The 27,500-nt window shown below is 40.1% G+C and overlaps 2 protein-coding genes across 8 annotated transcripts in view; one reads left to right on the forward strand and one right to left on the reverse strand.

Annotated features, from left to right (window-relative positions):
- The window catches only part of LOC137084878 (complement C1q and tumor necrosis factor-related protein 9), a 367,307-nt gene that overhangs the window by 43,508 nt on the left and 296,299 nt on the right, over positions 1 to 27,500 (reverse strand). The window lies entirely within an intron of this gene.
- The window catches only part of LOC137084873 (diacylglycerol kinase delta-like), a 73,852-nt gene that overhangs the window by 26,105 nt on the left and 20,247 nt on the right, over positions 1 to 27,500 (forward strand). For 5 of the 7 annotated variants that reach the window (XM_067451405.1, XM_067451407.1, XM_067451406.1 and 2 more), the window contains 12 exons: positions 44 to 148; positions 754 to 886; positions 5,401 to 5,507; positions 7,400 to 7,525; positions 10,493 to 10,595; positions 11,573 to 11,735; positions 12,607 to 12,727; positions 16,080 to 16,222; positions 19,044 to 19,128; positions 20,999 to 21,093; positions 21,168 to 21,267; positions 25,158 to 25,434. In XM_067451405.1, coding sequence (XP_067307506.1) covers positions 44 to 148; positions 754 to 886; positions 5,401 to 5,507; positions 7,400 to 7,525; positions 10,493 to 10,595; positions 11,573 to 11,735; positions 12,607 to 12,727; positions 16,080 to 16,222; positions 19,044 to 19,128; positions 20,999 to 21,093; positions 21,168 to 21,267; positions 25,158 to 25,434 — 1,558 coding nt within the window. The remainder of the gene's footprint in view (positions 1 to 43; positions 149 to 753; positions 887 to 5,400; positions 5,508 to 7,399; positions 7,526 to 10,492; positions 10,596 to 11,572; positions 11,736 to 12,606; positions 12,728 to 16,079; positions 16,223 to 19,043; positions 19,129 to 20,998; positions 21,094 to 21,167; positions 21,268 to 25,157; positions 25,435 to 27,500) is intronic. The other 2 variants (XM_067451409.1, XM_067451410.1) reach the window with 2 other exon arrangements.

Below are 27,500 nucleotides of genomic sequence, written 5' to 3' on the forward strand. Positions count from 1 at the left end.
TCTCTCTCTCTCTCTCTCTCTCTCTCTCTCTCTCTCTCTGTAGGTTATCACTCCGTGTCGTCGGCTGGTTTTGTGTGCGGAAAACAGGAAAGAAATGGAGGAGTGGATCGCAGCGCTGAAGAGTGTTCAGAACAGAGAGCACTTTGAGGTGAGCTTCTCCATCTGCTCTGCTTTATTATTTCAAATATATTAGACCACAGTCGCCTTTTCGCAATGTTTTTAGTGACGGAGTTATCTGAGGTGACACCACACTGTCAGAAAAGAAGGTACAGTTCTGTCACTGGGGCGGTACCCTAAGGTACAAAAGTGAAAAGGTACATCTTTGTACCTTACTCACCCCTAAATGGTACATATCAGTACTTTAAGAGTGCAAATTAGTACCTTAAAGGTACATTATAGTACATTATACATTATAAAATTATAACTTTGTACCATTTTTACCACAAAAAGGTTCATAGTAGTACCTTAAGGTACGCAATTACATATTGTTTTATGTAAATATATATAGTAAAGTGATTTATTCCTGTGATCAAAGCTGAATTTATCATCATTACTCCAGTCTTCATGATCCTTCACTAATCATTCTCATATGAGGATATGATGATCAACACACATTTATGATTATTATCAGTGTTCATATTTCTGTGGAAACTCTTTGGATTCTTTTATGAATATAAAGTTCAAAAGAACAGCATTTATTTGAAATGATAAAAGCCCTGTTTGATCAGTTTATTTCTTGTTTCTCTGCTCTAGTCCACTCAGTTGAGTATGGATCATTTCTCGGGGATGCACAACTGGTACGCCTGTTCTCACGCTCGCCCCACGTACTGTAACGTCTGCAGAGAGGCGCTGTCTGGGGTCACGTCTCACGGGCTGTCCTGCGAAGGTCTGTGCATTCTGATTTGATCATTACACTGCAAAAAATGCTCTTCTTATTTAGTATTTTTGTCTTGTTTACAGTCCAAACATCAAAAAATTCTTAAATCAAGAAGCAATTACTATAAAAGTAAAATCACATAAGATATTTTTTCTTGTTTTCTAGGGGAAAAAACAATCTAAAGTAAGTGAGTTTTTGCTCAAACCTACTGAGAAAAATAATCTTATTTCTGTTTGGGACGGAAACAAGAAGAAAGATTTCAGTCAGAAACAAGATTATTTTTCTCACCCCATTGGCAGATCATTTTGCCTGTTTTAAGCAAAAACTCACTTCATTTAGATTTTATTTTCAACAAAACAAGAACAAATATCTTATGTCGTTCTACTTATCGAGTGAATGCATCTTGATTTAAGAATCGTTAGATATTTAGACTACAAACAAGACAAAATGAATAAGTAAGAAGAGCATTTTTGGCAGTGTAGAGGTTTCTGTGTAGATTGAATGTAGAGAATGTGTAGCTGATTTATGTGTTAATGAATTAGTTCACCCAAAAATTACAATTCTGTCATCATTTGCACACCCTCATGTCGTTCCGAGCCCGTAAGACCTTCGTTCATCTTTGAAACACAAATGAAGATGTTTTAATTAATGAGATCTTATGATTTGAGCAGTTTAGTCCAAATTTTCTGAATTGACACAATCGTTTTATATGATAAATCATCTTATATGAATATTAAAGCTTTAATACGACAATTCACCATGACGTCACAACAGTAATAAACGTTCTTCCGGGTGGCAAAAGCCGAAGCGTTCCTATGGCAACGCTAGTATTCAGACATAGTTAACATGATTATTGAGGGACCGATTAATTAATTCAGGAGATAGCAATACATGAAATGCCTAACCTTGCTCCAGTAGCTGTAGTGCTAGTCTAATACCACAATTTTTAAATGAGCTTCAGCTTACCATTGAGTAGTTATTTTAGTGACTTTTGCTGTTTGAATTACAATATGTTAGGCTATCGTAGATAGTCTATTTCCCTGTTCTCTGCTTTTCAACAAATCCTTTGCACACATTTTTTCTTTATTTTTTGTATCTGAAGCTATAGCAGCAACATTGAAAGTTCCGGTGTCTGTGTTTAACACGAAACCTTGTGTGATTGCGGCCGGCTCGCGGTGCAGTCATGCTGTTTCCCAGCTGATTTGATGCAATGATCCACTTTAATGACTCGTGGCATCTGCAATATCTCACAAACTCCCGATGTTAAAATATGTTATATTTATAATTTTATATGGAACTAATCACTACACCTGTTAGCAGTCATGTAAACATCCATTATTGATATAAAATAGCCGAAATCACATGAACAATCACACAAAAACCTTATTCCATAGTTATCGTGTGTTTATTAACTTCTTAGTTCACGCGTAGAAATTTAGAATAGGCCCGTTCGAGCCAGAATGAGGAAATGTCCGAGACAGTAGAAGAGAGGTCTGCGCATGTTTTAACTCTTTTATATCGAATAATTCCGTGAGAAATGAATAGAAATGGTATTCTGTATGACGAAATATTTTGCAAACGTGATATGTCAATATTTCTCCAAATATGAGGACTTTTAAACTAAGAGCTAAACTGAAAGCTGTTCTTTGCGATCTCTGTGAACACAAATGAGCCAGTGAAGACGAGAGAATAAAGTGCGTCTGATAATCTATTCAAAATATCGTTCATAACGGATCGATAATAATGCACTCCTGACATAAATTAAGAATTGAATGTCACTGCAACCCAGTTTTATCATAAACAGTGTTCAAATATCAAAGCTGGAGTCTTTAATCTTTCCATTAAAGACTCCAGTTTGTCCAGATAATGTGTGATGAGCAGTGAATGTTGAACAATAGTAATCTGAGGCCGTATGATCTTTGAATAGTAAGGGGTTAAAAGAGATCTAAAGTTTACTAATATTAGTCTCGAAATTCCCCAGCTGAAGATAATTATGCTCTGCTATGATTTTGTCGATGGACCGTTTTGAGAATACTTCTCTGTAGCGCCACTTTTGACGACGTCCACTCGCTTTAGCCTCCTCACCCACAGGTTTTGCTGCATATATTTACTTCTTTCTGAATGAAATCGATAAAATCCTACACCTTTTCCTGTATATCTGATGGCGCAACCCCAAACACAACACGTTTTCGTCATAGTTTCAACTTTAATCAACAGCAATGTTCTTAACTATGTTACTATTTACAGTAGCCGGCTGATCTCTTCAGTTTGTCAGTAGAAGCCGCTCGCGTTCTGCCACCCGGAAGCATCTTGAGGCGATTGTTTACAAACATTCTGAAATGGTCTATTTAAGCTTTCATTCACATCTCACATCAGCATGACATGCAAGTACCAATGAGGTTCATTCTCATGTTACGCAGCACCTTTGAGCTTCTGTTTATGTTCACTGATCAATGTTTATGTGTGAATAAAAGCCTAATTTAAATCTGTGCAGGGCTCGACATTAAGCCTGTTCACGTGCAAGTAAATCTGTCTTCTTTTTTTGGTGTGTGTTGTAAATATAATTTATTCTGAAGCAATATTCTCACCAGTGTTCAATCAGCTTTGACATATTTTAAATCTGCATATGTGTGATATTTTTACCTTTTATAAAGATACAATTTTTTTTTTACTATAGACTATGCTTTCGTTTTAGATTCTTAAATTTGATCAATAAATTAAACTAGAATAAGACACTATAGGGCTGTTACCAATCATATTAAATAATTTACATTAATATTTTACCACTGCATTAAATAATGTTATGAGATTATTTTAAATATTTTTGGAATTTATAAATAAGAAAAGTTGGAAAGAATGTTTAAACATGAAGCTAAACTGCCAGAAGGTGGCGGCAAGTGACCGTCTTAAAGAGTGAGTCAGTGAGTCGATCAAACGGCTGAATCATTCAAGAATGAGGCAGTCGTTTATAAATGATTGAATCTTTGATTCAACTGATTCAAAACACTGAATCATTCAGTAACACACATGAGTGTCGGAAGCAAATAAAAAGTAGGTGGGTTCTCTCTCTCAGAATATTTACTGGAGTAACGTTAGATTAGCCTGGCTCTGCCCTCCTACGTACTTCCACTCAATTTTCATTTTCCTTCAGTACTACGTCTGGGACTGCTGTGTAGTCTTAGGTTTTCTCCGAACAAATTTTTACCGGTCCAATCAGCGAACAGAGGGAGTGGCTGAGAACGATGATGTGATGTTTTCGCTTCGTTAGTGATGAAGGAGTTGGCTGAAGCTATTCGGACGGTAACTGTTTCTCGTGGGGTGGGAAGGTATTGCCATCATTTAAGTTACAGGGACTGGTCCGTTATTTTATTGCCGTCCGTCTCTCACCACCCGCAGAAAAATCCCCGGCCGAGTTACCGACTGCTTTTGACAAACACAAGGTCGTGTTGATGTAACAGCTGTCCGAATCCACATCTCTTGAGTTTTCAACAATAAATCACTTCAAAATTCACTGTTTGTAATCATTTGTGACCACTGCAGAACACCATACGGTTGCTTTGCTGTTATTAGGATGCATTTATAGACTTGTATTTCCTTAAAATGCTGGCAAGTATTTAGAAGAGCAATATATTTCATCACCGCTCAAACTAATTAAAATAAAAGCACTTAAACATTTGAATTGGTCGGTTATTTAGCAGCATTTATTATCATACCAAGCATATGACATTTTATTTACAGCATACAATGATGTTACGGACCACGTGAGCGCCGCGATCCCGATCACAAAGCTCTCCTGTCCACCGTGGCGTGAATAAATCACAATCCGAACGCACGAGTTTTAGGTTTTATCCTATAGTTTTATTACTGAGGTGGCACATGTGCACTTTTATTTTGTCGGATTTCCATGAGTGAAACAGGCGAAGGGCGCATGACATACGTCACGACCAAACGATAGCGATTGGTTACGGCAGATCCAGAGTGGCTCAGGGCAGAACCAATAGTTTTAAACCTCAACAGGGTGCCCGCCTTCGCCGAAATAAACCTTTGTCAATGGAGAGTGGCCAGACTCTATGTACAAATGAAATGTACGAGAGTCTGGTACAGCCAGGCTAACGTTAGATGCCATTTACATTAAATACAAATATACCGCCATTTACTAAACGATTGATTGGGCCAGACCAAATTATGGAAATCCCTGAGTTATTTAAAGTGGCTATTGAGTAGGGGTAAGACGCATGTCATTAAGTTTTGACACAAATCGACCAGAGGTTCGAATCCGCCTTTTGCCACACTCGCGCTACTCCCTTTTCCCATCACACATCAGATCGGAAAGGCATTTATTTTCAATAAAAATGGACAAAATATTAGAAAAGTGGAAATAAAGCATCTAACAACAGAAATCTCTCAATTTCAATAAAACATCTTCATTTGTGTGTTCAAAGATGAACGAAAGTCTTACGGGTTTGGATTGACACAGGGGAACTAATCTTTTATGCCGACTGATATAACTCTGTGTTGTACAGTGTGTAAGTTCAAGGCTCACAAGCGTTGTGCTGTCCGAGCCACTAACAACTGCAAATGGACGACACTGGCCTCCATCGGCAAAGACATACTGGAGGACGAGGATGGGGTGAGTGCTTGTTTCAGTTTTATTTACATTTTAGTTCAATTTTAAACTACGCGCTTTCCTTTGACATGCTTCTGTTTGACGGCTCGTGCACACGGGTGCGCCCACGCTTAACTTCCATATGAAGGAACTGAAAACATTTGTTTATTTCACTCTCCTTCGCGCCAGTGTGCACGCACAGCCTGTAAAAATAGCCACAACTTGTTTGTTGCCTGTAAAGCGAGGTGAGGTATATTATTTCACCGTCCCTGTGGTTTAGAACGCATATCGCGATTCGTTTAACATCTCAACCGACTTACATCGTCACACATCCGTATCGATTTTCAACCGGATGCACTGCAAAAAATGCTCTTCTTATTTAGTATTTTTTTCTTGTTTCCAGTCCAAATATCTCAATATTCTTAAATATTAGATATTTGTCTTGTTTTCTGGGGGAAAATATCTAAAGTAAGTGAGTTTTTGCTCAAAACAAGCAGAATGATCTGCCAATGGGGTGAGAAAAAAAATCTTATTTCTGATTGGGACGGAAACAAGAAACAAGATTATTTTTCTCACCCCATTGGCAGATCATTTTGCCTGTTTTAAGCAAAAACTCACTTCATTTTGATTTTATTTTCAACAAAACAAGAAAAAATATCTTATGTCGTTTTACTTGTATAGTAAATGCATCTTGATTTAAGATTTGTTAGATATTTAGACTAGAAACAAGACAAAATGACTAAGAGTATTTTTTGAAGTGTGCGACTAAATTGTTGCATCCCTAGGATTGGGTTATATCCATTGTGTGTAAGAAGGTCAGGTACATTTACATTTATATTTTACATTTAATCATTTAGCAGACGCTTTTATCCAAAGCGACTTACAAAAGAAGAGAGCAATAGAAGCAACTAAACAAACAAGGCCAACAGTCTGCAAGTGCTATAAGAAGTCTCAGTTAATCGAGCGCAGTACACAAACAATTTAAACAAAACGAAATATTTTTTATAAACAAACAAACAGAAAATTGTGGATAGTTAAGTCCTAGTCTTTATTGGTCAGGTGCAGATGGAAAAGATGTGTCTTAAAGGGTTAGTTCACCCAAAAATGTAAACCTGTCATTAATTCCTCCTGTGGTTGGACACCCACAAGCCCTCCGTTCATCTTCACACACAGATGAAGATATTAGTGTTGAAATCCGATGGCTCAGAAAGGCCTTCATTGACACCAATGTCATTTCCTCTCTCAAGACCCATAAAGGCACTAAAGACGTCGTTACAAAGCCCATCTCACTACAGCGGCTCTACAATCATTTAATGAAGACACGAGAAGAGTTTTGTGCACAAAACCCTCCCCAAAAACGACTTATATAGTGATGGCCGATTTCAAAACAAAGATTCAAACGGTTATGAATCAGTGAATCGATTCATGATTCAGATCGCCAAAGTCACGTGATTTCAGCAGTTTGACACGCGATCTGAATCATGAATCGATTCACTGATTCATAACCGTTTGAATCTTTGTTTTGAAATTGGCCATCACTATATAAGTCGTTATTTCGTGTTTTTTTGTGCACAAAAACTATTGTCATGTCTTCATTAAATGATTGTCGAGCCGCTGTAGTGAGATGGGCTTTGTAACGACGTCTTTAGTGCCTTTATGGGTCTTGAGAGAGGAAATGACATTGGTGTCAATGAAGGCCTTTCTGAGCCATCGGATTTCAACACTAATATCTTCATCAGTGTGTGAAGATGAACGGAGGGCTTGTGGGTGTCCAACCACAGGAGGAATTAATGACAAAACTTACATTTTTGGGTGAACTAACCCTTTAAGATGTTTTTTGAAAATGGCTACAGCCTCGGCTGCTAGTCTCTGAACTAGTTAATTAATCTTCTGATTAACACCTTTCTCCACTGTAGATCTCGATGCCTCATCAGTGGCTGGAGGGGAACCTGCCCGTCAGTGCCAAATGCACAGTGTGTGATAAAACCTGCGGCAGTGTCCTGAGACTCCAGGACTGGCGCTGTCTCTGGTGTAAAGCCATGGTGAGTGTGTGAAAGCTTGTTTTTTCTGACATTTTTAGGGCCCTATAATTTCCGCGATCACGGAATCGCGGAATTGGCATATTAACGCGGAATCTGCATATAAACGCGGAATCTGGTGTTAACGCAGATTTCCCCGGAATTGTACATATTTGTAATGAAATTCTGTGTCGTGTGGGTGGAGAACGTATGTCTGAGGAAAGTGCAGACGGGGGGAAGCAAATCTCCGCGACACAACCCCTCCCGTCATTTCAGCTCGCCCTTCAAAACAATGAAAGTATGGCGAAGTTGGTCTCCACGGCTCTGCTTTCGGCAGCGAAAAAGTTAAGAAACTCGAAGCTAACGGCGGTTTCACACTGCACGCGCAGGCAGCTTTGCGTATGGAGAGCGGGAGCCGCGCGCTCGTTGTGCTCAGGCAGTATTGGTCGCGCGCGCACCTGAACCGCGGCTCGTGTATTGCACAGACAGACTAATATTGTCCATTCTGTCAGATTTTCCGGTGTTCTACTCGACCCCTGTCATCTCGTGCTTTGATTTATAATGGGCACATTAGGCAGCAATGCATATCTGCTGCAAATGCGACCGTTTTCCCCTCTGTTAGTCTGTTCCAAACATGCATTTAACATGCTGTAGCCTATGGGTAGTTTACATGATAAGTAACCTTAAAGTTAAAATCAAGCATCTAGTTTTAATCATTCAAAGGGGCCTTTGAAGTTGGGGGAAAAACTTCTGGCAGTGTTGTGTTTTCGTGTATTTTTATTTTTCACAGCTCTGGATATCATTATGGTGATTGTTAAACACACAGAACAATTCACTACATGATTTCATGGTGAAATGTTATTTTTTAATGTTAATTTTCAGCTTTAAATGTTTTACTTAATAGTACTGTATGTAAAAGATGATTCTTATGATTTTTTTTTTTTAGTTCTTTTTTTAAAAAAAATACTTGAAAGAAAAAGCTACTGGAGCACTTTCATTTTAACTTATAAACTATTATAATTTATTTTACCGGAAAGTTTAAAGCTAATAACCATTAATATTTGAAGTACTTGAAGTGCAGTGTTATGCCAAATATCATATTTGTCCTAAAAAGTAAATGTGATGTTTGTTACCTCGATATATTTAAGGTCATTCCTATTTTTTGTTTTATGTTCTATTATATTAACATTAAAAGCAAACTCTTTTTTCACCAAAATAACAGTAAAGGGTAAAAAAAACTGAATTGCCAAACATTTTAACGGAAAAAAAGGAATCTGCAAAAATTAAAACGGAAAAAACGAAATTTGGGAAAAAATAAAACGGAATTTGGGAAAAAATAAAACGGATTTTATAGGGCCCTACATTTTATTCTACTCGTTTAAAGGGTTACTTCAGCGATTAGCATATGGCTTTGTATCAGTAGAAACCCTAGCATATAATCAAATGATCGTGCTCCCCCACCTCATATCCCCCTGAGACAAGAGATTTATGCATTTTATTTCTGGAAAAATTCCTCCCATGACGTAAATTGACGATATTTGCATCATCTTTGAAATGTTTGGCCAGAGGCTAAAGACTACAGCCAGCAGAGGGAGCCATTAACCACATGTTTTCAACCCGCACATGAGGGATGGAGATCACACTCACAGCACTCAGCTCAGCTTTAGGCATTAATTTAAACGGATGCTAAGCAATGAAATATGTGTTTTAACTTTTCAAATCAATTTCTATGAAAGTTAAGCTTCCAAAGGCATGAACTGAAAACGTTCCAGAATGAACACGTGCTGTGAATGTATGCCGCGAGTGTGATTTCCTCAGCTCATCACGAGAGCTCATTTATGACGTTAAATGTAATCTCACTCCTAATCTGAGTTAGTGCTGTGAGACTCACGGCGACTCGTCCGTAATATTGAACAGACACGTTCAGTATTCAATAGTAGTGTCTGTTCTCTATCTCAGTCACAGTAATCCAGTAGCGGTGGCTTTGGGAATGGCCTCACAGGGCAGCGAAGCATTCTGGGAATTGTAGTCTTTCATCCCCATGAGACAAAAATACATTTTCTGTCTTTTCTCAGTCTAGAAGGCGCCAAATTCAAAAATAATTTCACATTTCTACTACATTAATGACCCAGTTTAAATACAGATTCATCTTTCCAGAGCTGAAGTACCCCTTTAAAGGGTTAGTTCACCCAAAAATGAAATGTCTGTCATTAACTCCTCTCCCTAATGTCGTTCCACACCCGTAAGACCTCCGTTCATCTTCACACACAGTTTAAGATATTTTATATTTAGTCCGGGAGCGTATGCAAGTGTATGCACACTATACTGTCCATGTCCAGAAAGGGAATAAAAACATCATCACAGTAGTCCATATGAGACATCAGTGGGTTAATTAGAGTCTCTTGAAGCATCGGAAATACATTTGGGTCCAAAAATAACAAAAACTACGACTTTATTCAGCATTGGCTTCTCTTCCGCGTTTGTTTTCAATCCTTAAATAAAGATTCAAACGGTTATGAATCAGCGAATTGATTCATGATTCGGATCGCGTGTCAAACTGCTGCAATCACGTGACATTGGCGATACGAATCATGAATCAATACACTGATTCAGAACCGTTTGAATCTTTATTTGAGGATTGAACACAAACCCAGAAGAGAAGACAATGCTGAATAAAGTCGTAGTTTTTGTTATTTTTGGACCCAAATGTATTTCCGATGCTTCAAGAGACTCTAATTAACCCACTGATGTCTCATATGGACTACTGTGATGATGTTTTTATTCCCTTTCTGGACATGGACAGTATAGTGTGCATACACTTGCATACGCTCTCGGACTGAATATAAAATATCTTAAACTGTGTGTGAAGATGAACGGAGGTCTTACGGGTGTGGAGCGACATTAGGGGGAGGAGTTAATGACATACATTTTATCTTTGGGTGAACTAAGCCTTTAACGGTGATGACAATCAACTGTGTGTATGTTCTCCAGGTGCATGCTGGGTGCAAGGACCAGCTCTCTCCTAAGTGTCCATTGGGTCAGTGTAAAGTCTCCGTGATCCCACCCACCGCCCTCAACAGCATCGACTCGGACGGTGAGCATCCAATCAGAGCACTCCTGCACAATGCATAAAATGCTCTTCTTACTTAGTATTTTTGTCTTGTTTCTTGTCAAAATTTCTAAAAATTCTTACATTAAGAAACATCTACTAGACAAGTAAAATTGTTATCTTGTTTTTGGGGGAAAAAATCCTCAAAATGAAGAGAGTTTTTAAAATTACTTTTGCTTGTCTAGTAATTACTCCTTGTTTTAAGAATTTTTAGATGTTTGGACTAGAAACAAGACAAAAATACTAAGTAAGAAGAGCATTTTTTTGCAGTGTCAACGCTTTCGCCAGAGATGACCAATCAAAAAGCTGTCTCATGGAAATATCCAATCAGGGCTCTCCATCAGAAATAGCTCTTATCCAGAAATCACCTCACAGAAATGACCAATTATGGCTTTATGTCAGAAATAGTTCAGATCATGAAGCGCTCGCATGCTTTAGAGTAGACTGAAGATGATGCATGTTTAAAGTTTAACTGAAGTTAATAAATAATAGTTTTTCATTGTTAGTTCATGTTGACTAATGGAACACATCTCTCGTGTGCGCGCGTGTGTGTGTGTGTGTGTGTGTGTGTGTGTGTGTGTGTGTGTGTGTGTGTGTGCGCTTGTTTTTGTGACATATGAGGACACAAATGTGTATAATGCCATGGGTATGACACAGGTATTACAGGAGAGGGTGAAATATGAGGACATTACCCATGTCCCCACTTTACAAAAGGCTTATAAATCACACAGGAGGAGTTTATTTAGAAAGTAAAAATGCAGAATGTTTCCTGTGATGGGTAGGTTTAGGGGTAGTGTGTGTGTGTGTGTGTGTGTGTGTGTGTGTGTGTGTGTGATGGGTAGGTTTAGGGGCAGTGTAAGGGGATAGAAAATACGGTTTGTACAGTATAAAAACCATTACGCCTATGGAGAGTCCCTGTAAACCACATAGACCAACATGTGTGTGTGTGTGTGTGTGTGTAGGGTTCTGGAAGGCGACGTGTCCTCCGACCTGCACAAGCCCGTTGTTGGTGTTCGTCAACAGTAAGAGTGGAGATAATCAGGGCGTAAAGTTTCTGCGGCGGTTTAAACAGCTGTTGAACCCTGCACAGGTGTTTGATCTGATGAATGGAGGACCACATCTGGGGTAAGACACACTCACACACACATACAACTGTATACTCACACACACGCACACTCACAAAACATACTAACACACTCACAAACACGCACACACACACACGCTCATAGACACTCACACACACACTCACACTTAAACACACACTTATAGATAGACTGATACAAACTCTCTTACACACACACACACACACACACACACACACACACACACTCATAGACACACACTCACTGACAAGCACACACATACATACGTAAACACTTACTCATAGACACTCACTCACACACACAAATGTACACACACTCAGACACTCACTCACACACACACACGCATGCGTAAACACACACTCATAGACACACACACACACACACACACACACACACACACACACTCGCTTATAGACACTCACTCACACACACACTGACAAACACACACATACATTCACACACACACACACACAAACACACACACACACACACACACACACACACAGACAGACACACACACTCACTGACAAACACACCCATACACTCACACACACACAGACACACACACTCACTGACAAACACACACATACACTCACACACAGACACACACACTCATAGACACACACACAAATACACTCACACATACATACACACACACACACAAACACACAGACACTCACTCACACTTACATGCTCACACAAACAGATATATACACACACACATACACTCATACACACACACTCACTCACATGCGCTCACAGACACACACAGACACACACACACACACCATATTTAGATAGTAAATATCCACTCAAACGATGAAAATCTATAATCTTGCATTGCATATTTGTTTTTAGACATCTTTAAATGCGTTTGTGTGTGTCTTTCGCAGCTTGCGTCTGTTTCAGAAGTTCGATACGTTTCGTATTCTGGTGTGTGGAGGCGACGGCAGTGTGGGATGGGTTTTATCAGAGATAGACGCTCTGACTTTACACAAACAGGTACACACACAGGTACACACACACTAAATCATTCTGCAGCTCCAGGAGAATCCCAGTATGCATGTGTGTATGAACTACAATTACTACTACACTGGCTGTAGTGGTTTAAGGACCATTTTACCCATAAATACGTTTTTTCATCATTAAAGGGATTTGTGTGTTTGTTTCTTCAGGAGAACACAAATGAAGATTTTTAACTCAACCGTTGCTCGTATAATGCATGTCAGTGGGGTGTATTTCTATGAGAGTAAAAAACACACACACATACGAATCCATATTAAACCCTGCGGCTCGTGACGACACACATTGATGTCTTAAGACACGAAACGATCAGTTTCTGTGAGAAACACAACAGTATTTGTGTTATTTTTTACCTCATATCAGATGAAGCTCATCTAGTGTGTCCCCAGGATGTCCTTCGATAAAGGGTAGGGGTGTAACCTCGGCATCCTGGCCAAATTTGCCCATTGGCCCCTGTCCATCATGGCCCCCTATCCTGATTGGCTTAATCACTCGGTCTCCTCTCCACCAATCAGCTGGTGTGTGGTGAGCGTTCTGGCGCAATATGGCTGCCGTCGCATCATCCAGGTGGATGCTGCACATTGGTGGTGGCTGAGGAGATTCCCCCCTTCAATGTAAAGCGCTTTGAGTGCCTAGAAAAGCGCTATATAAATGTAACGAATTATTATTATTATAGTGTTCCCAACGCCATCCGTTGAAGAAGGTGAAAATACCGGCGTGATCATAGTTATATTTACATAGATGCCTCATTCGACCGATCCACGCAGGCATTAATGAGGATTCTATATGTATATATCTATGATCACGCCAGTATTTTCACCTTATACGACAGAGGTACTGGCGTTGGGATCACTAGATGAGATTCGTCTGATATGAGGTAAAAAATAACACAAATGCTGTTGTGTTTCTCACAGAAACTGATCGTTTCGTGTCTTAAGACATCAATGTGTGTCGTCACGAGCCGCAGGGTTTAATATGGATTTGTATGTCTGTGTGTTTTTTGCTCTCATAGAAATACACCCCACTGACATGCATTATACGAGCAACGGTTGAGATAAAAATCTTCATTTGTGTTCTCCTGAAGAAACAAACACACCTACATGTTGGATGCCCTGGGGGAAAGCAGATAAACATCACATTCTCATTTTTGGGTGAACTATCCCCTTAATTCACAGCCAAGGCATTCCCGCAACATACAGGATTGAGTTATTAACAGGTTATTGACAATCAATGATGCAAACTTCCAATTCTGGGAATACTGTCATTATTCAGCTCAGTTCAATAACGTCATAAAGTTCATCAGTTATGAATTGTAATGCCACATAAGCTCACATAATAAAATATGCATCTTGTTGTGACAGATCGTCACACAGTCGGTGGTGCATGCATTGATTGTGGCATGTATTTGCCTATGGGAATTACTCTGGAAATAGTGCACTGAACATTAATAAATCACATGCATTAATCCTAATCTGGCATACACAGGAGGCAGCTGAGTTCAGGAACATTTCTTCGCTTGTACTGCCGTCTGGTGGTGATGTGTCTTGTGCACTCCTCAAAATCAACTCTGAGTGCATTTACATTTTTATATTTTTAACGCAAATTCATTTTAACAGCACTCATTTAAATGACCCGCGATTAATCCAGTGCACATTTTCTGTTTGATCCGTGGCGTTGCCCGTAGTTGGAGAAAACGAGAGCGGCCATAGATGTTAAAGCTCCACTGTGTGATATTTTCCCCCATCTAGCGGTGTAACGGTATTTGACCATTCAGTGAATATTAGTTTCTGTTCCTCTCAATTCTGATTTCGTTTTAACTCCTACGGTGGCTGATTTAGTCCAAGATTAAGATGACTTCCAGTTCGACCTCGTCCATGAGTGCCATCGAGTGTTAAAACGCGAAAGGCGAAGCTTGAATTTACGGGTATGTCCCTCTTTGGCTACTGTACTTTCAAGATGGAGGAGCAACATGACGACCGGCATCCGAACCCTCACCCGTATGTGTTTTCAATGGCATATTATAAACTTATGAGAATACTTTATTACCTGAAAGAAGTAAATATACATTAATGAGCACATATATTTTTGAAAGAACGAAGTGTTTTTAGCTAAGACTAAACTAAAAAAGTTACACAGTGTAGCTTTAAGGAAACAAATGACGTTAGAGCGCTCCCCAGTCCATGTTTCTCACACTGTTTGCGTGAATCGCGGCAGTGTTCGAGTGCAAGAGATCTCAGGGTCCGCATGACAGCTTTCACATTAACATTTTTTCATACGAACTGTGCCCTGTTCTGAATTAAACTGCCAGTGTAAAAACTCCCTTTATATTCTTAAAATGAGAGAAATCACTGCTTATTCTGAATTTTTAAGCTTGGGCTTAAGAGACATGAACAAGTTCTTTGAAAAACATCTTCACATCTAGTCTTCAAGCTCTGAGTATGGTTTCATTAATAAAAAATGTACATTTGCATAAAGCATGCATATTTGTCCATACCCATGTTGATTAGAGTATTAAAAAGTTGAAAAATATTATTTTAAGATACATTTACAACTGATAAAAATGTGCAATTAAGTTGACAATCATACGATAATCGTGAGTTAAAGGGTTAGTTCACCCAAAAATGAAATGTATGTCATTAACTCCTCGCCCTAATGTCGCTCCACACCCGTAAGACCTCCGTTCATCTTCACACACAGTTTAAGATATTTTATATTTAGTCCGAGAGCGTATGCAAGTGTATGCACACTATACTGTCCATGTCCAGAAAGGGAATAAAAACATCATCACAGTAGTCCATATGAGACATCAGTGGGTTAATTAGAGTCTCTTGAAGCATCGGAAATACATTTGGGTCCAAAAATAACAAAAACTACGACTTTATTCAGCATTGTCTTCTCTTCTGGGTTTGTTTTCAATCCTCAAATAAAGATTCAAACGGTTGTGATGTCTCATATGGACTACTTTGATGATGTTTTTATTCCCTTTCTGGACATGGACAGCTCTCGGACTAAATATAAAATATCTTTAACTGTGTGTGAAGATGAACGGAGGTCCTAACAACATTAGGGAACGTCATTAATGACACCAATTTCATTTTTAGGTGAACTAACCCTTTAAGTTGCAATTAATCGCAAGTAAACTCATGACAATCGTGCGATAAATCGCGATTAATCGATTGTCAGCCTTAATATTTACACTCACATTTTTATCCAAAGCACATCGCATTTCGTCCATTCATGCATTTTCTGGGAATTTACCCAATGATCATGAGTCATGTTGCGAGTCCCAAGCTCTACAGGTGTGTGTGTGTGTGTGTGTCAAGAGTCTTGATGTTTTGCTCAGCAGTGCCAGCTGGGTGTGCTTCCTCTGGGGACCGGAAATGACCTGGCGCGAGTTTTGGGCTGGGGCTCGGCGTGCGATGACGACACACAACTGCCCCAAATCCTGGAGAAGCTGGAGCGAGCCAGTACCAAAATGCTGGACAGGTCAGTGTGTGTGCCTGATAGTGATGGGGAGTCGACTCCAAAAGATTCAAGTCCTCGACTCTGAATAGCCCCAGGGTCAGGGTCGACTCCAGCACAGACTCTCTGTGTCAAATCTGCTGCTGTGTCTGAAATCGCTCACTTGTTTACTGATTCTCTGATCCCTATAAGTACATGGCATTTGAGTACAGTATATATAGCAATATATACAGTATACAGTATATATAGGGCTGGGCGATATGGAGCAAAAAATATATCTCAGTATAAAATATATATCTCAATATCTTTACAGGAAAAATAACCCCCCAAAAACTACAGCAAATACAAATATGCCAAATACCACAAATTCTTTTTTTTATTTATTGAAGTGGTAGTCAGTTCATGTAGGAATTAAGTGCTTTTGTGACATTAAAAAACTCCCTGATTACATAAATAATAATAATTTAACTATAAAATAAAATAAATAATAGGCCTACAATACATATAGCCATCCTTTCATTCATTTTATGCTTTTCAAAAGACGAATCAAAACCCTTTTTTACAGTTAAAGTAAACAGTAAGCATTTTGCAGAAAGATGGGGTTATGACTGAGATATTAATAAACTGATTTTGTCATAACACCACTTCCTGTTAAATTTGTACCAAAATTCAAACAGTAGATGTCGCGCTCTTTACTAAAGCGTGACCGAGCGCCTCATCATGCGGATCATGTAGGCTACACGTGAGGCGAGCTTCACTTCTTTTCCAGTTACAGAACGAAATATGAATGTCAGAAGGTCGGCTCTAATATGATGGCTACAGTACACCTTACAGAAGAGCACTGTGTCTCAGGACATCGGGATGTCTCGTATTTCCCTCTTGGTTAAAACATGAATAGACCTATTCATCATAATCCAGTGATAAAGCTGACAAAATAAAAATAACGATATTGCAATAATTTTTAAATGTTTTCAAATAATATGCGATCATCAGCTAGAAACAAGTCATAAACTGACATGATTGCGACTGCGAGTGCGTCTCGCACCAATAGTGTCAATCACCTGACTGTGGGTGAAACTTGCGACTATGATGAACATTAATATTTCTTTATGAGTTTAAGCAAGCAGTTGTGTTAGAAGGAAATTAATGGTCTCTAAATTGAGTATTGAACAATGCGCGCGCTTGTCAACTTGATAACTAATCCTCACCTGGCTGTTTAATGAGACAACACGCGAGGGGAGGGGGAACATAAGCAAGGAGACGGGAGGCGCGCGAGCGAGCACAGAGAAGGCAAAACAAGCAAAGTGGCGGAATCAGAATTAAATATAAACAATATATCAATATATACGATATGTCAAAATCCATATCGAGTTTAAAAAATATATATTTAAAAAAGATATATTTAAATATCGAGATATCGTCCAACCATAAGTATATATAAATATATATATATAGCATATATAGCAAGGAGTGAAAGAAATGAAGCGAGGAATTCAGACACTGACAGTACATTGTGTCAGAGAGCTGTCACACATTTATTTGAGTGCTTACTTTAGAAATAGAAAAGTCGTTTAGTTTGTTATTATAGGCTACATAGCAGAGGTGGACTAGCCTGACAAGCCGGACCCAAATCAAGATGTTTGGTCTGGAAACTCCCCATTGACGGCTCAATCCGAGGGGCGGATAAACGGCTGTCTTTCAAACTCCCTCTGCACGCGATAGGATAGCGCTACACCAACCAGAGCAACGAAGGTGAAGCAGAGCTCGCTGACAGATTAAACATTCGCCGTATCCGGTCGGCTAAACTCCGAACACATCTTCCCTTCTTAAGAATGACTTCAGTGCCGTTCTTTGTTCTTTTCTCAGAGAAAAGCTTAACTCCAAGTCTTCCAGAGTCGCGGTCAAAGCTGATTCGAAAGACCGCCGTTCGCCAGTTTCTGTGTTTACTAGAAGCACGCAAACGCAACTCGGCCGTCATTATGCCCCGCCCACCGGCTCTATACACGATGTGATTGGCCCGGCAAGAGTTTGGCGTTTACAGCTCAGATGGGTATTAAGAGTTGCTAGACGACACTCGCGGCAGATTAGATTTGCTGCCGCTAGGGTGCGTCTAGATTTATAGGCCAGAGGTGGACATAAACTAAGCACATTTACTGAGTCCTGTACTTAAGTTCACTTTTTGAGGATCTGTACTTTACTTGAGTATTATATTTTCTGGAAACTTATGACTTTAACTTCACTACATCTGAAAGACAAATATCGTACTTTTTACTCCACCACATTTCCATCAAGGTCAAAAGTCGTTTCTGTCGCAGCTCTGATAGTCGGAGGATGATTTTTTTCTTCTTTTAAAGGTGTTTGGGTTTTTGCAGAAAGCCTTTCAGGAATCACTCTTGTAGAGTCTCGTGAAGTTCAATGATTTCACAGCATTTATTAAACACTGATTTATAGTTTAGAGCAAAATGGAAGAAGACGGATGTCAAAATGTTCATTTTGTTGAATATTCACATAAACAAAGTTGATTATGTCTTCAGTGAAGGTGAACAGTGTGAGAATATCAGATGTGTATCAGTGTATTGGATCCGTGCATTCGGCCTTAAAGTGACAGCAGCTTTATAAAGAGCTTTGAAACTTTTATTTGACTAGCTCACACTAAAAGTTCACGGTTTTAATAAGGGGATTATAAGGTCGGGGGGGAACTTGTTTAAGTCTGTAACAACTGCAATTTTGTCTGATTTGTGCTCCTGTTTTGATGTAAAGTAAATGGAGTCGACTCCAGAAAACCTGCTTGAAGCAGTTCAACACAATCCTGGACAAACATCCCAACGCTCTCATTTTCTCCTAGATGGAGTATTATGGTATACGAGACCAAGTTACCACGGCAACACTCCAGCTCCACGGTAACAGAGAACTACAGTGAGGACTCGGAGGTATGCTGATTTAAAGAGACAGTTCACCCTAAAATTAAAATTAGCATCATCATTTACTCTCCTTTACTGTGTGTTCTTTTATGTCCTCCTTTCTTTTATGGACCGCAAAAGGAGAATTAAAAAACAAATCTTGATCCCGCTCAATCACTAATTAAAATGAAGACTCAATGAAACATAAATAAATACTATACTTGATTATAAACATATAGGGAATACTTTAAAATAGGAATGTAATTAAACTGATGTCCTCTTAACTTATATTTCCTCTCTTCTGATTTTCTTTCTCTTCTGATTGGCTGCTTTTTGTTTCCTCTCTTCTGATTGGCTCTTCTGTGTTTCCTCTCTTCTGATTGGCTCTTCTGTGTTCCCTCTCTTCTGATTGGCTGCTTTTTGTTTCCTCTCTTCTGATTGGCTGTTCTGTGTTTCCTCTCTTCTGATTGGCTCTTCTATGTTTCCTCTCTTCTGATTGGCTCTTCTGTGTTTCCTCTCTTCTGATTGGCTCTTCTGTGTTTCCTCTCTTCTGATTGGCTCTTCTGTGTTCCTCTCTTCTGATTGGCTGTTCTGTGTTTTCTCTCTTCTGATTGGCTCTTCTGTGTTCCCTCTCTTCTGATTGGCTGTTCTGTGTTTCCTCTCTTCTGATTGGCTGTTCTGTGTTTCCTCTCTTCTGATTGGCTCTTCTATGTTTTCTCTCTTCTGATTGGCTCTTCTGTGTTTCCTCTCTTCTGATTGGCTCTTCTGTGTTCCCTCTCTTCTGATTGGCTGTTCTGTGTTTCCTCTCTTCTGATTGGCTGTTCTGTGTTTCCTCTCTTCTGATTGGCTCTTCTGTGTTTCCTCTCTTCTGATTGGCTCTTCTGTGTTTCCTCTCTTCTGATTGGCTCTTCTGTGTTTCCTCTCTTCTGATTGGCTCTTCTGTGTTTCCTCTCTTCTGATTGGCTCTTCCGTGTTTCCTCTCTTCTGATTGGCTCTTCCGTGTTTCCTCTCTTCTGATTGGCTCTTCCGTGTTTCCTCTCTTCTGATTGGCTCTTCCGTGTTTCCTCTCTTCTGATTGGCTCTTCTGTGTTTCCTCTCTTCTGATTGGCTCTTCTGTGTTTCCTCTCTTCTGATTGGCTCTTCTGTGTTTCCTCTCTTCTGATTGGCTCTTCTGTGTTTCCTCTCTTCTGATTGTCTTTTCTGTGTTTCCTCTCTTCTGATTGGCTGCTTTTTGTTTCCTCTCGTCTGATTGGCTGTTCTGTGTTTCCTCTCTTCTGATTGGCTGTTCTGTGTTTTCTCTCTTCTGATTGGCTGTTCTGTTTCCTCTCTTCTGATTGGCTCTTCTGTGTTTCCTCTCTTCTGATTGGCTCTTCCGTGTTTCCTCTCTTCTGATTGGCTCTTCTGTGTTTCCTCTCTTCTGATTGGCTCTTCTGTGTTTCCTCTCTTCTGATTGGCTCTTCTGTGTTTCCTCTCTTCTGATTGGCTCTTCTGTGTTTCCTCTCTTCTGATTGTCTTTTCTGTGTTTCCTCTCTTCTGATTGGCTCTTCTGTTTCCTATCTTCTGATTGGCTCTTCTGTGTTTCCTCTCTTCTGATTGGCTCTTCTGTGTTTCCTCTCTTCTGATTGGCTCTTCTGTGTTTCCTCTCTTCTGATTGACTCTTCTGTGTTTCCTCTCTTCTGATTGACTCTTCTGTGTTTCCTCTCTTCTGATTGGCTCTTCTGTGTTTCCTCTCTTCCGATTGGCTCTTCTGTGTTTCCTCTCTTCTGATTGACTCTTCTGTGTTTCCTCTCTTCTGATTGGCTGTTCTGTGTTTCCTCTCTTATGATTGGCTCTTCTGTGTTTCCTCTCTTCTGATTGGCTGTTCTGTGTTCCTCTCTTCTGATTGGCTGTTTTGTTCCAGGTGCAGCACATTCTGACCTATGAGGACTCCGTTGCTGCTCATCTCTCCAAAATCTTGACATCCGATCAGCACTCTGTGGTCATTTCCTCCGCCAAGTACGGACTGTTATATGTACATCGCTGTGTATTTCTGTTTGTGTGCATTGCTTATATAAAAGTGTGTTTTTCAGAGTCTTGTGCGAGACGGTAAAGGATTTTGTAGCCAAAGTGGGACGTGCATACGAGAGGAACACGGAGAATTCAGAAGAATCAGAGGTCATGGCTAAAAAGGTCAGCTGTGATTGGCTATCAGCTGTCTTGCTGTTTTCTGATTGGCTTTTTGAGGCTGGGAGTTAGGGCTGTGCGATATTGAAGAAAAATGCGAAATGCGATACCATGTTAAATAATGCGATATTCGATATGCGATACGATATTGCTATTAGTGTGTAAAATCTATTTAAATTATATTCAAAAAAATTATTTAAAAACTGAAAATGATACCATTTGTGTTTCACATTCTCTCTGGGAAAAGACAGCGTCGCTACAACTTTTGAAAGTGACCAAAGTGGTTTAGCAAAAATGTATGTAAAAAATGTGTGTATTTGGTAGTTCGAGTGTGTAATAAAACACGAGACAGAACTGAAGGTATCACAGGCTTTAAAGAAGCACTAGGTAACTTTTCAACCTTCATAATATATTTTCAAGACTCTTGTGATGATAAATCGACTTACAATAGGTTGAATGACACGTCTGCCATAGCCTGACGGGGTCTGTATCGTTTTTAATCGTACTTTTAAACTTCGGGTTTCGGGTAGTAACCCGAGAACAAAAAGAGCTACAACATTCGACTGCTTTACGGCATATACGTCACTTCCACCAACACACACACTTCCTTACATTCGGACGTGCGAGCCCAACTTTGTTCGTCGGATAATATAGTCATGTCCGAAGCAGCACAGACAAATAAGAAAGAAAAGGTTTTGTTGGAGGAAAGCAATAAGAGGAAACGAAAAAGTGCTGGGATTAAAGGCCGGACGAGGATCAACATGTGACCAGCGTTTGCTCGTCGGCGTGAGCTGAAGGAGGCGTGCCCGACCGATGCTGTCCTGCTCGTTACGGTGATTACCGACCACTCAAACACTGAACTGAAGTATCATATAGATTCTGTAAAACGCTAACCAATAGACTACTATAATGACGCTGGCTTGGAAACGTGAGCATTGTGATTATTTGGCGTTTGAAAAAAATAAAACCCATGAAATGATATTCATATGACATGCTGAAGCATCTGCCACTAACTGTACCTGATGAAGACATTTCACACGCGCCACCAGAAGAACTCCTGCATGTGAACTCCTCCTGCAGTGTTCAGGGGAACTGTTAGTGCTGCACCGACCCGCGGGACGTTTTTATGAAGTTATTTGGCCCGCCCCGCACCACTGTATATATTTTTACAACCCGCCGCGCACCCGCGACCATTAAATAGACATACGGGGTCCGCGGGTTATGAGACGACCCGCGCATCACTAGTTCAGGGCTATCAGGGCTGTCATGTCAACAAATGCACGCGCGATGGCATCCCCTGCTGTAGGAGGACAGAGCTTACGACAGTAGTTGAGGACAATATTTTTTCCCAACTGTAGGGGGACCCCGAGAGCAAAAGTAGCCAAGTGCGGCTTTAAGAGAGGCGGTGTTGGAAATTTTCTTCTCTCAAAAATCATTTCCCAAAGATCATTTGATTTCAGAAAGACTTTATTCAAATTAACAAAGCCGAGTTTCCCCTGCAGGAGACAACTCCAGTTCTTTGGTTTACCTAGCATATATACACAGCTGCTTTCCCAAAATGGTAACAACCTTCTGCTAGTTTTCCAGTTGGTTTCCTGGCTCATACGTCACAACATTCCCAGATCTTTTTCTGTCCATCATACATCTTCTACATGTTATTTTCAAGAACGTTGTCAAGGTCCCCAAGAACTTAATACAGGGCAAACACAACCTCAGCAAACATCCGATATCTAATGGTGTGTTATTTACAGCTTATTTTACATTAAATTCAATAATAAAAATCTTCTACAGCGGCTTGTGTGCATGTTTTAGTGTGTGTGTGTGTGTGTGTGTGTGTGTGTGTGGGCATGTTTTTGTGACATATGAGGACACAAATGTGTGTAATGCCATGGGTATGACACAGGTATTACAGGAGAGGGTGAAATATGAGGACATTACCCATGTCCCCACTTTACAAAAGGCTTATAAATCACACAGGAGGAGTTTATTTAGAAAGTAAAAATGCAGAATGTTTCCTGTGATGGGTAGGTTTAGGGGCAGTGTGTGTGTGTGTGTGTGTGTGTGTGTGTGTGTGTGTGTGTGTGTGTGTGTGTGTGTGTGTGTGTGTGTGTGTGTGTGTGTGTGTGTGTGTGTGTGTGTGTGTGTGTGTGTGTGTGAGTGAGTGATGGGTAGGTTTAGAGGCAGGGGCAGTGTGTGTGTGTGTGAGTGAGGGATGGGTAGGTTTAGAGGCAGGGGCAGTGTGTGTGTGTGAGTGAGGGATGGGTAGGTTTAGAGGCAGGGGCAGTGTGTGTGTGTGAGTGAGGGATGGGTAGGTTTAGAGGTAGGGGCAGTGTGTGTGTGTGAGTGAGGGATGGGTAGGTTTAGAGGCAGGGGCAGTGTGTGTGTGTGAGTGAGGGATGGGTAGGTTTAGGGGCAGTGTGTGTGTGAGTGAGTGATGGGTAGGTTTAGAGGCAGGGGCAGTGTGTGTGTGTGAGTGAGGGATGGGTAGGTTTAGGGGCAGGGGCAGTGTGTGTGTGTGAGTGAGTGATGGGTAGGTTTAGGGGCAGGGGCAGTGTAAGGGGATTAAAAATACGGTTTGGACAGTATAAACACACACACACACACACACACACACACACACACACACACACACACACACACACACACACACACACACACACACAGCCCCTAAACCTACCCATCACAGGAAACATTCTGCATTTTTACTTTCTAAATAAACTCCTCCTGTGTGATTTATAAGCCTTTTGAAAAGTGGGGACATGGGTAATGTCCTCATTTTACATAATTCTGTGTATTTGACTGTTTAAGGAAACTTAATGTGTAATGTGTGAGCTCTAAGTTACAGGGGTGTGTGTATGTCGTTATTAGCTCATATCTCCGGTAATTGTTATTATGGAATGCTATAAAATCTCTTGCATGTTCAGATGATTTCCGTTATCCATCCTGAGACGAGCGTGAAATGTTGAATCGGATTATGCAGATTGCTTTAGTGTAGTGCGATGTCTTTTGAAACCAAATTTGCTCATTGAGAGATTTTTGCTGAAATTATTTTTCACAAGAAAGTTTTCAAACGACTGATTTGATGTGATAAGCTTTGCTGATTACTTTACTAACAAACATTTGTGGTAATTTCCCACTTTATAAACTCAAAACTTGCATAATTGAACTCATTCACGTGCAATAAATCAGACCGTGTGGTATCGGTTTAATATCGGTACTTAAAATACGGTTTGTACAGTATAAAGACCATTACGCCTATGGAATGTCCCCATATGTCACAAAAACAAACTTGTGTGTATGGTGTGTATGGTGTGTGTGTGATGGGTAGGTTTAGGGGCAGTGTAAGGGGATAGAAAATACGGTTTGTACAGTATAAAAACCATTACGCCTATGGAATGTCCCCATACGTCACAAAAACAAACTTGTGTGTATGTGTGTGTGTGTGTGTGTATGGTGTGTATGGTGTGTGTGTGATGGGTAGGTTTAGGGGTAGGGGCAGTGTAAGGGGATAGAAAATACGGTTTGTACAGTATAAAAACCATTACACCTATGGAATGTCCCCATGTCACAAAAACAAACGTGTGTGTGTGTGTGTCAGACAGTACAAGACTGCAAGTTGTTGTTTTTCGCAAGCTATTGCATTTAATAACTGTTTTTAACATCAAGCAAGTCCCATAAGTAACAGTCGTGTGTCCAGTCTATTCTCTGCTATATGTGTCGACCTAAAACGGACACTTTTCACAACGTTGAAGTAGCCTATTAAAATCTTTCAGATATTGCGTGTCGTTGCGTTACGTACATTTGTGATATTGTGATAATTTCGATATATTGCGCAGCCCTACTGGGAGTGTCCTGTGATTGGCTGATGAGTAACTCAAGATGTTTTTTGTATGCAGTGTGGTGTGCTTAAAGAAAAGTTGGACTCGTTACTGAAAACGCTTAACGAGGAAGCCCAGGCCACCAGCGTGATGACCGCGCCTCCGCCCACCATCGCAGAGGAGCAGGTTGACGGGGAGGGTGTGGTTTTGGCTCCGCCCACTGCCCCGCCCATAATCACAGCTCCTTTATCCCCTCGCCCTCCTGCCGCCATCTTCAAACCCCGTGAGCAGCTGATGTTACGCGCAAACAGCCTGAAGAAAGCCATCCGACAAATCATAGAGCACACGGAGAAAGGTATCCTGCACTGGAAAAAAATATTTAGATAAAAAGTTACCTGGTTGCCTTAAAATTTTGAGTTCATTGAAATTTAAATTTGAGTTAATACAATGAACATTTTTTGAGATTCGGCAACCTTTATTAAAATATTATTAAAAGATTTTGTAAGCATATTGGGTAAGTGTGTGTGTTTTATTTGTGATGACGCAGCCAAATTGTGCTATTTTCATGATTTATCACATTTATTATGTGGTTCAGATACAATAATATTTTGAGTTTCTATTTATTAAACAAATTTCCTTCATTGTATCAACTCAAATTTTTTATTTCAATAAACTCAACCAGGCAACCAGGTTACTTACTTTTTTAAGTTAAACCAACAAAATATTTTCACAGTGTAGTTTAAACTAGACGTACATTTTATAAAGAAAATGTGAGTGGTGCTTATCGTGTGCAACTACAGTAAAAAATAGGGGTGTAAGAAAATATCGATACACGTGAATATCGCGATATTATGTTTGGCGATACTGTATCGATTCTCAAAAACGCTGTATCGATATTTATATATTTATTTATTTACATCCAAGATTTGTGGCTTTGTGTTCGGTTTAAACCACAGACTGTATAACACCCAACCGCTAGATGGCAGTGTTATCTCAGAACGTATAACGGACGCGGAGCCGGAGAAGCGCAAGGTGAAAGTGCGTGCATCGCTAGTGTTTGCATTAGCAGACCCAGCTCTCAAGACGATAGCATTATTCCGCTCCTGCAGTATACAGAGCTGAAGTGTGGACTCATGTTGGCTTCAGCTAAAAAGAAGCCACTAAGGAAATCGACAAGAATCATTTTGTTTGCAAAATAGGCCAAGTTAAAATCTAATACTCGGGAAACACATTGGCCCTCATTTATCAATCTTGCGTAGATACGGGCGTATGTTATGGCGTAAGATTATGCTTACACTCCTCTCACCACCTGATTTATGAAGCTGTGCGCACCTCTGCAATCCAGGTGTACGCAATACCTGCCCTTGATAAATGCATAGACAGTAAAAGAAATGGACAGAGCGATCCCATTGACGTCTACGGCGAAATAATGAAGTCAACCTAGGGGCACTCACTTCCTGATGGCTGAGCTTTTGTCACGTGACTTGTCACCGTATAGAACACTAGTTGACAACCTTTTTAGTAAAAAGCACTTAGCACTAGTCCCGAGTTATAATAAAGATTCGTTCAAAATGAACGAGTCACTCTCTGAGACAACCCGCTAGTCCAGAGTCATAATAAAGATTCATTCAAAATGAACGAATCACTCTCTGAGACAACCCGCTAGTCCCGAGTCATAATAAAGATTCGTTCAAAATGAACAAATCACTCTCTGAGACAACCCGCTAGTCCCGAGTCATAATAAAGATTTGTTCAAAATGAACGAATCACTCTCTGAGACAACCCGCTAGTCCCGAGTCATAATAAAGATTCGTTCAAAATGAACGAATCACTCTCTGAGACAACCCGCTAGTCCCGAGTCATAATAAAGATTTGTTCAAAATGAACGAATCACTCTCTGAGACAACCCGCTAGTCCCGAGTCATAATAAAGATTCGTTCAAAATGAACGAATCACTGTCTGAGACAACTCGCTAGTCCCGAGTCATAATAAAGATTCGTTCAAAATGAACGAATCACTCTCTGAGACAACCCGCTAGTCCCGAAGTCACAAAGATTCGTTCAAAATGAACGAATCACTCTCTGAGACAACCCGCTATTCCCGAGTCATAATAAAGATTCGTTCAAAATGAACGAATCACTCTCTGAGACAACCCGCTAGTCCCGAGTCATAATAAAGATTCGTTCAAAATGAACGAATCACTCTCTGAGACAACCCGCTATTCCCGAGCAAGCGGCAACCTCCCGCGATCTCTCTTGAAGCCAATACGGAAGTAATGTAAACTGCAATTCCTCAACTGGCCACTAGGGGCAGGCTCCAGAAGGGAGCAGAATCTCATTGAGCCCCATGTTAAAATTCTCAACTTTAAAGCAGAAAAAAACATGTTTACAGCCTGGTACAAATTGTGGTTTTGGCTTATAA

The sequence above is a fragment of the Pseudorasbora parva genome, chromosome 8 (assembly GCF_024679245.1).
Source record: "Pseudorasbora parva isolate DD20220531a chromosome 8, ASM2467924v1, whole genome shotgun sequence".
In the NCBI taxonomy this organism is placed as follows: Eukaryota; Metazoa; Chordata; class Actinopteri; order Cypriniformes; family Gobionidae; genus Pseudorasbora; species Pseudorasbora parva.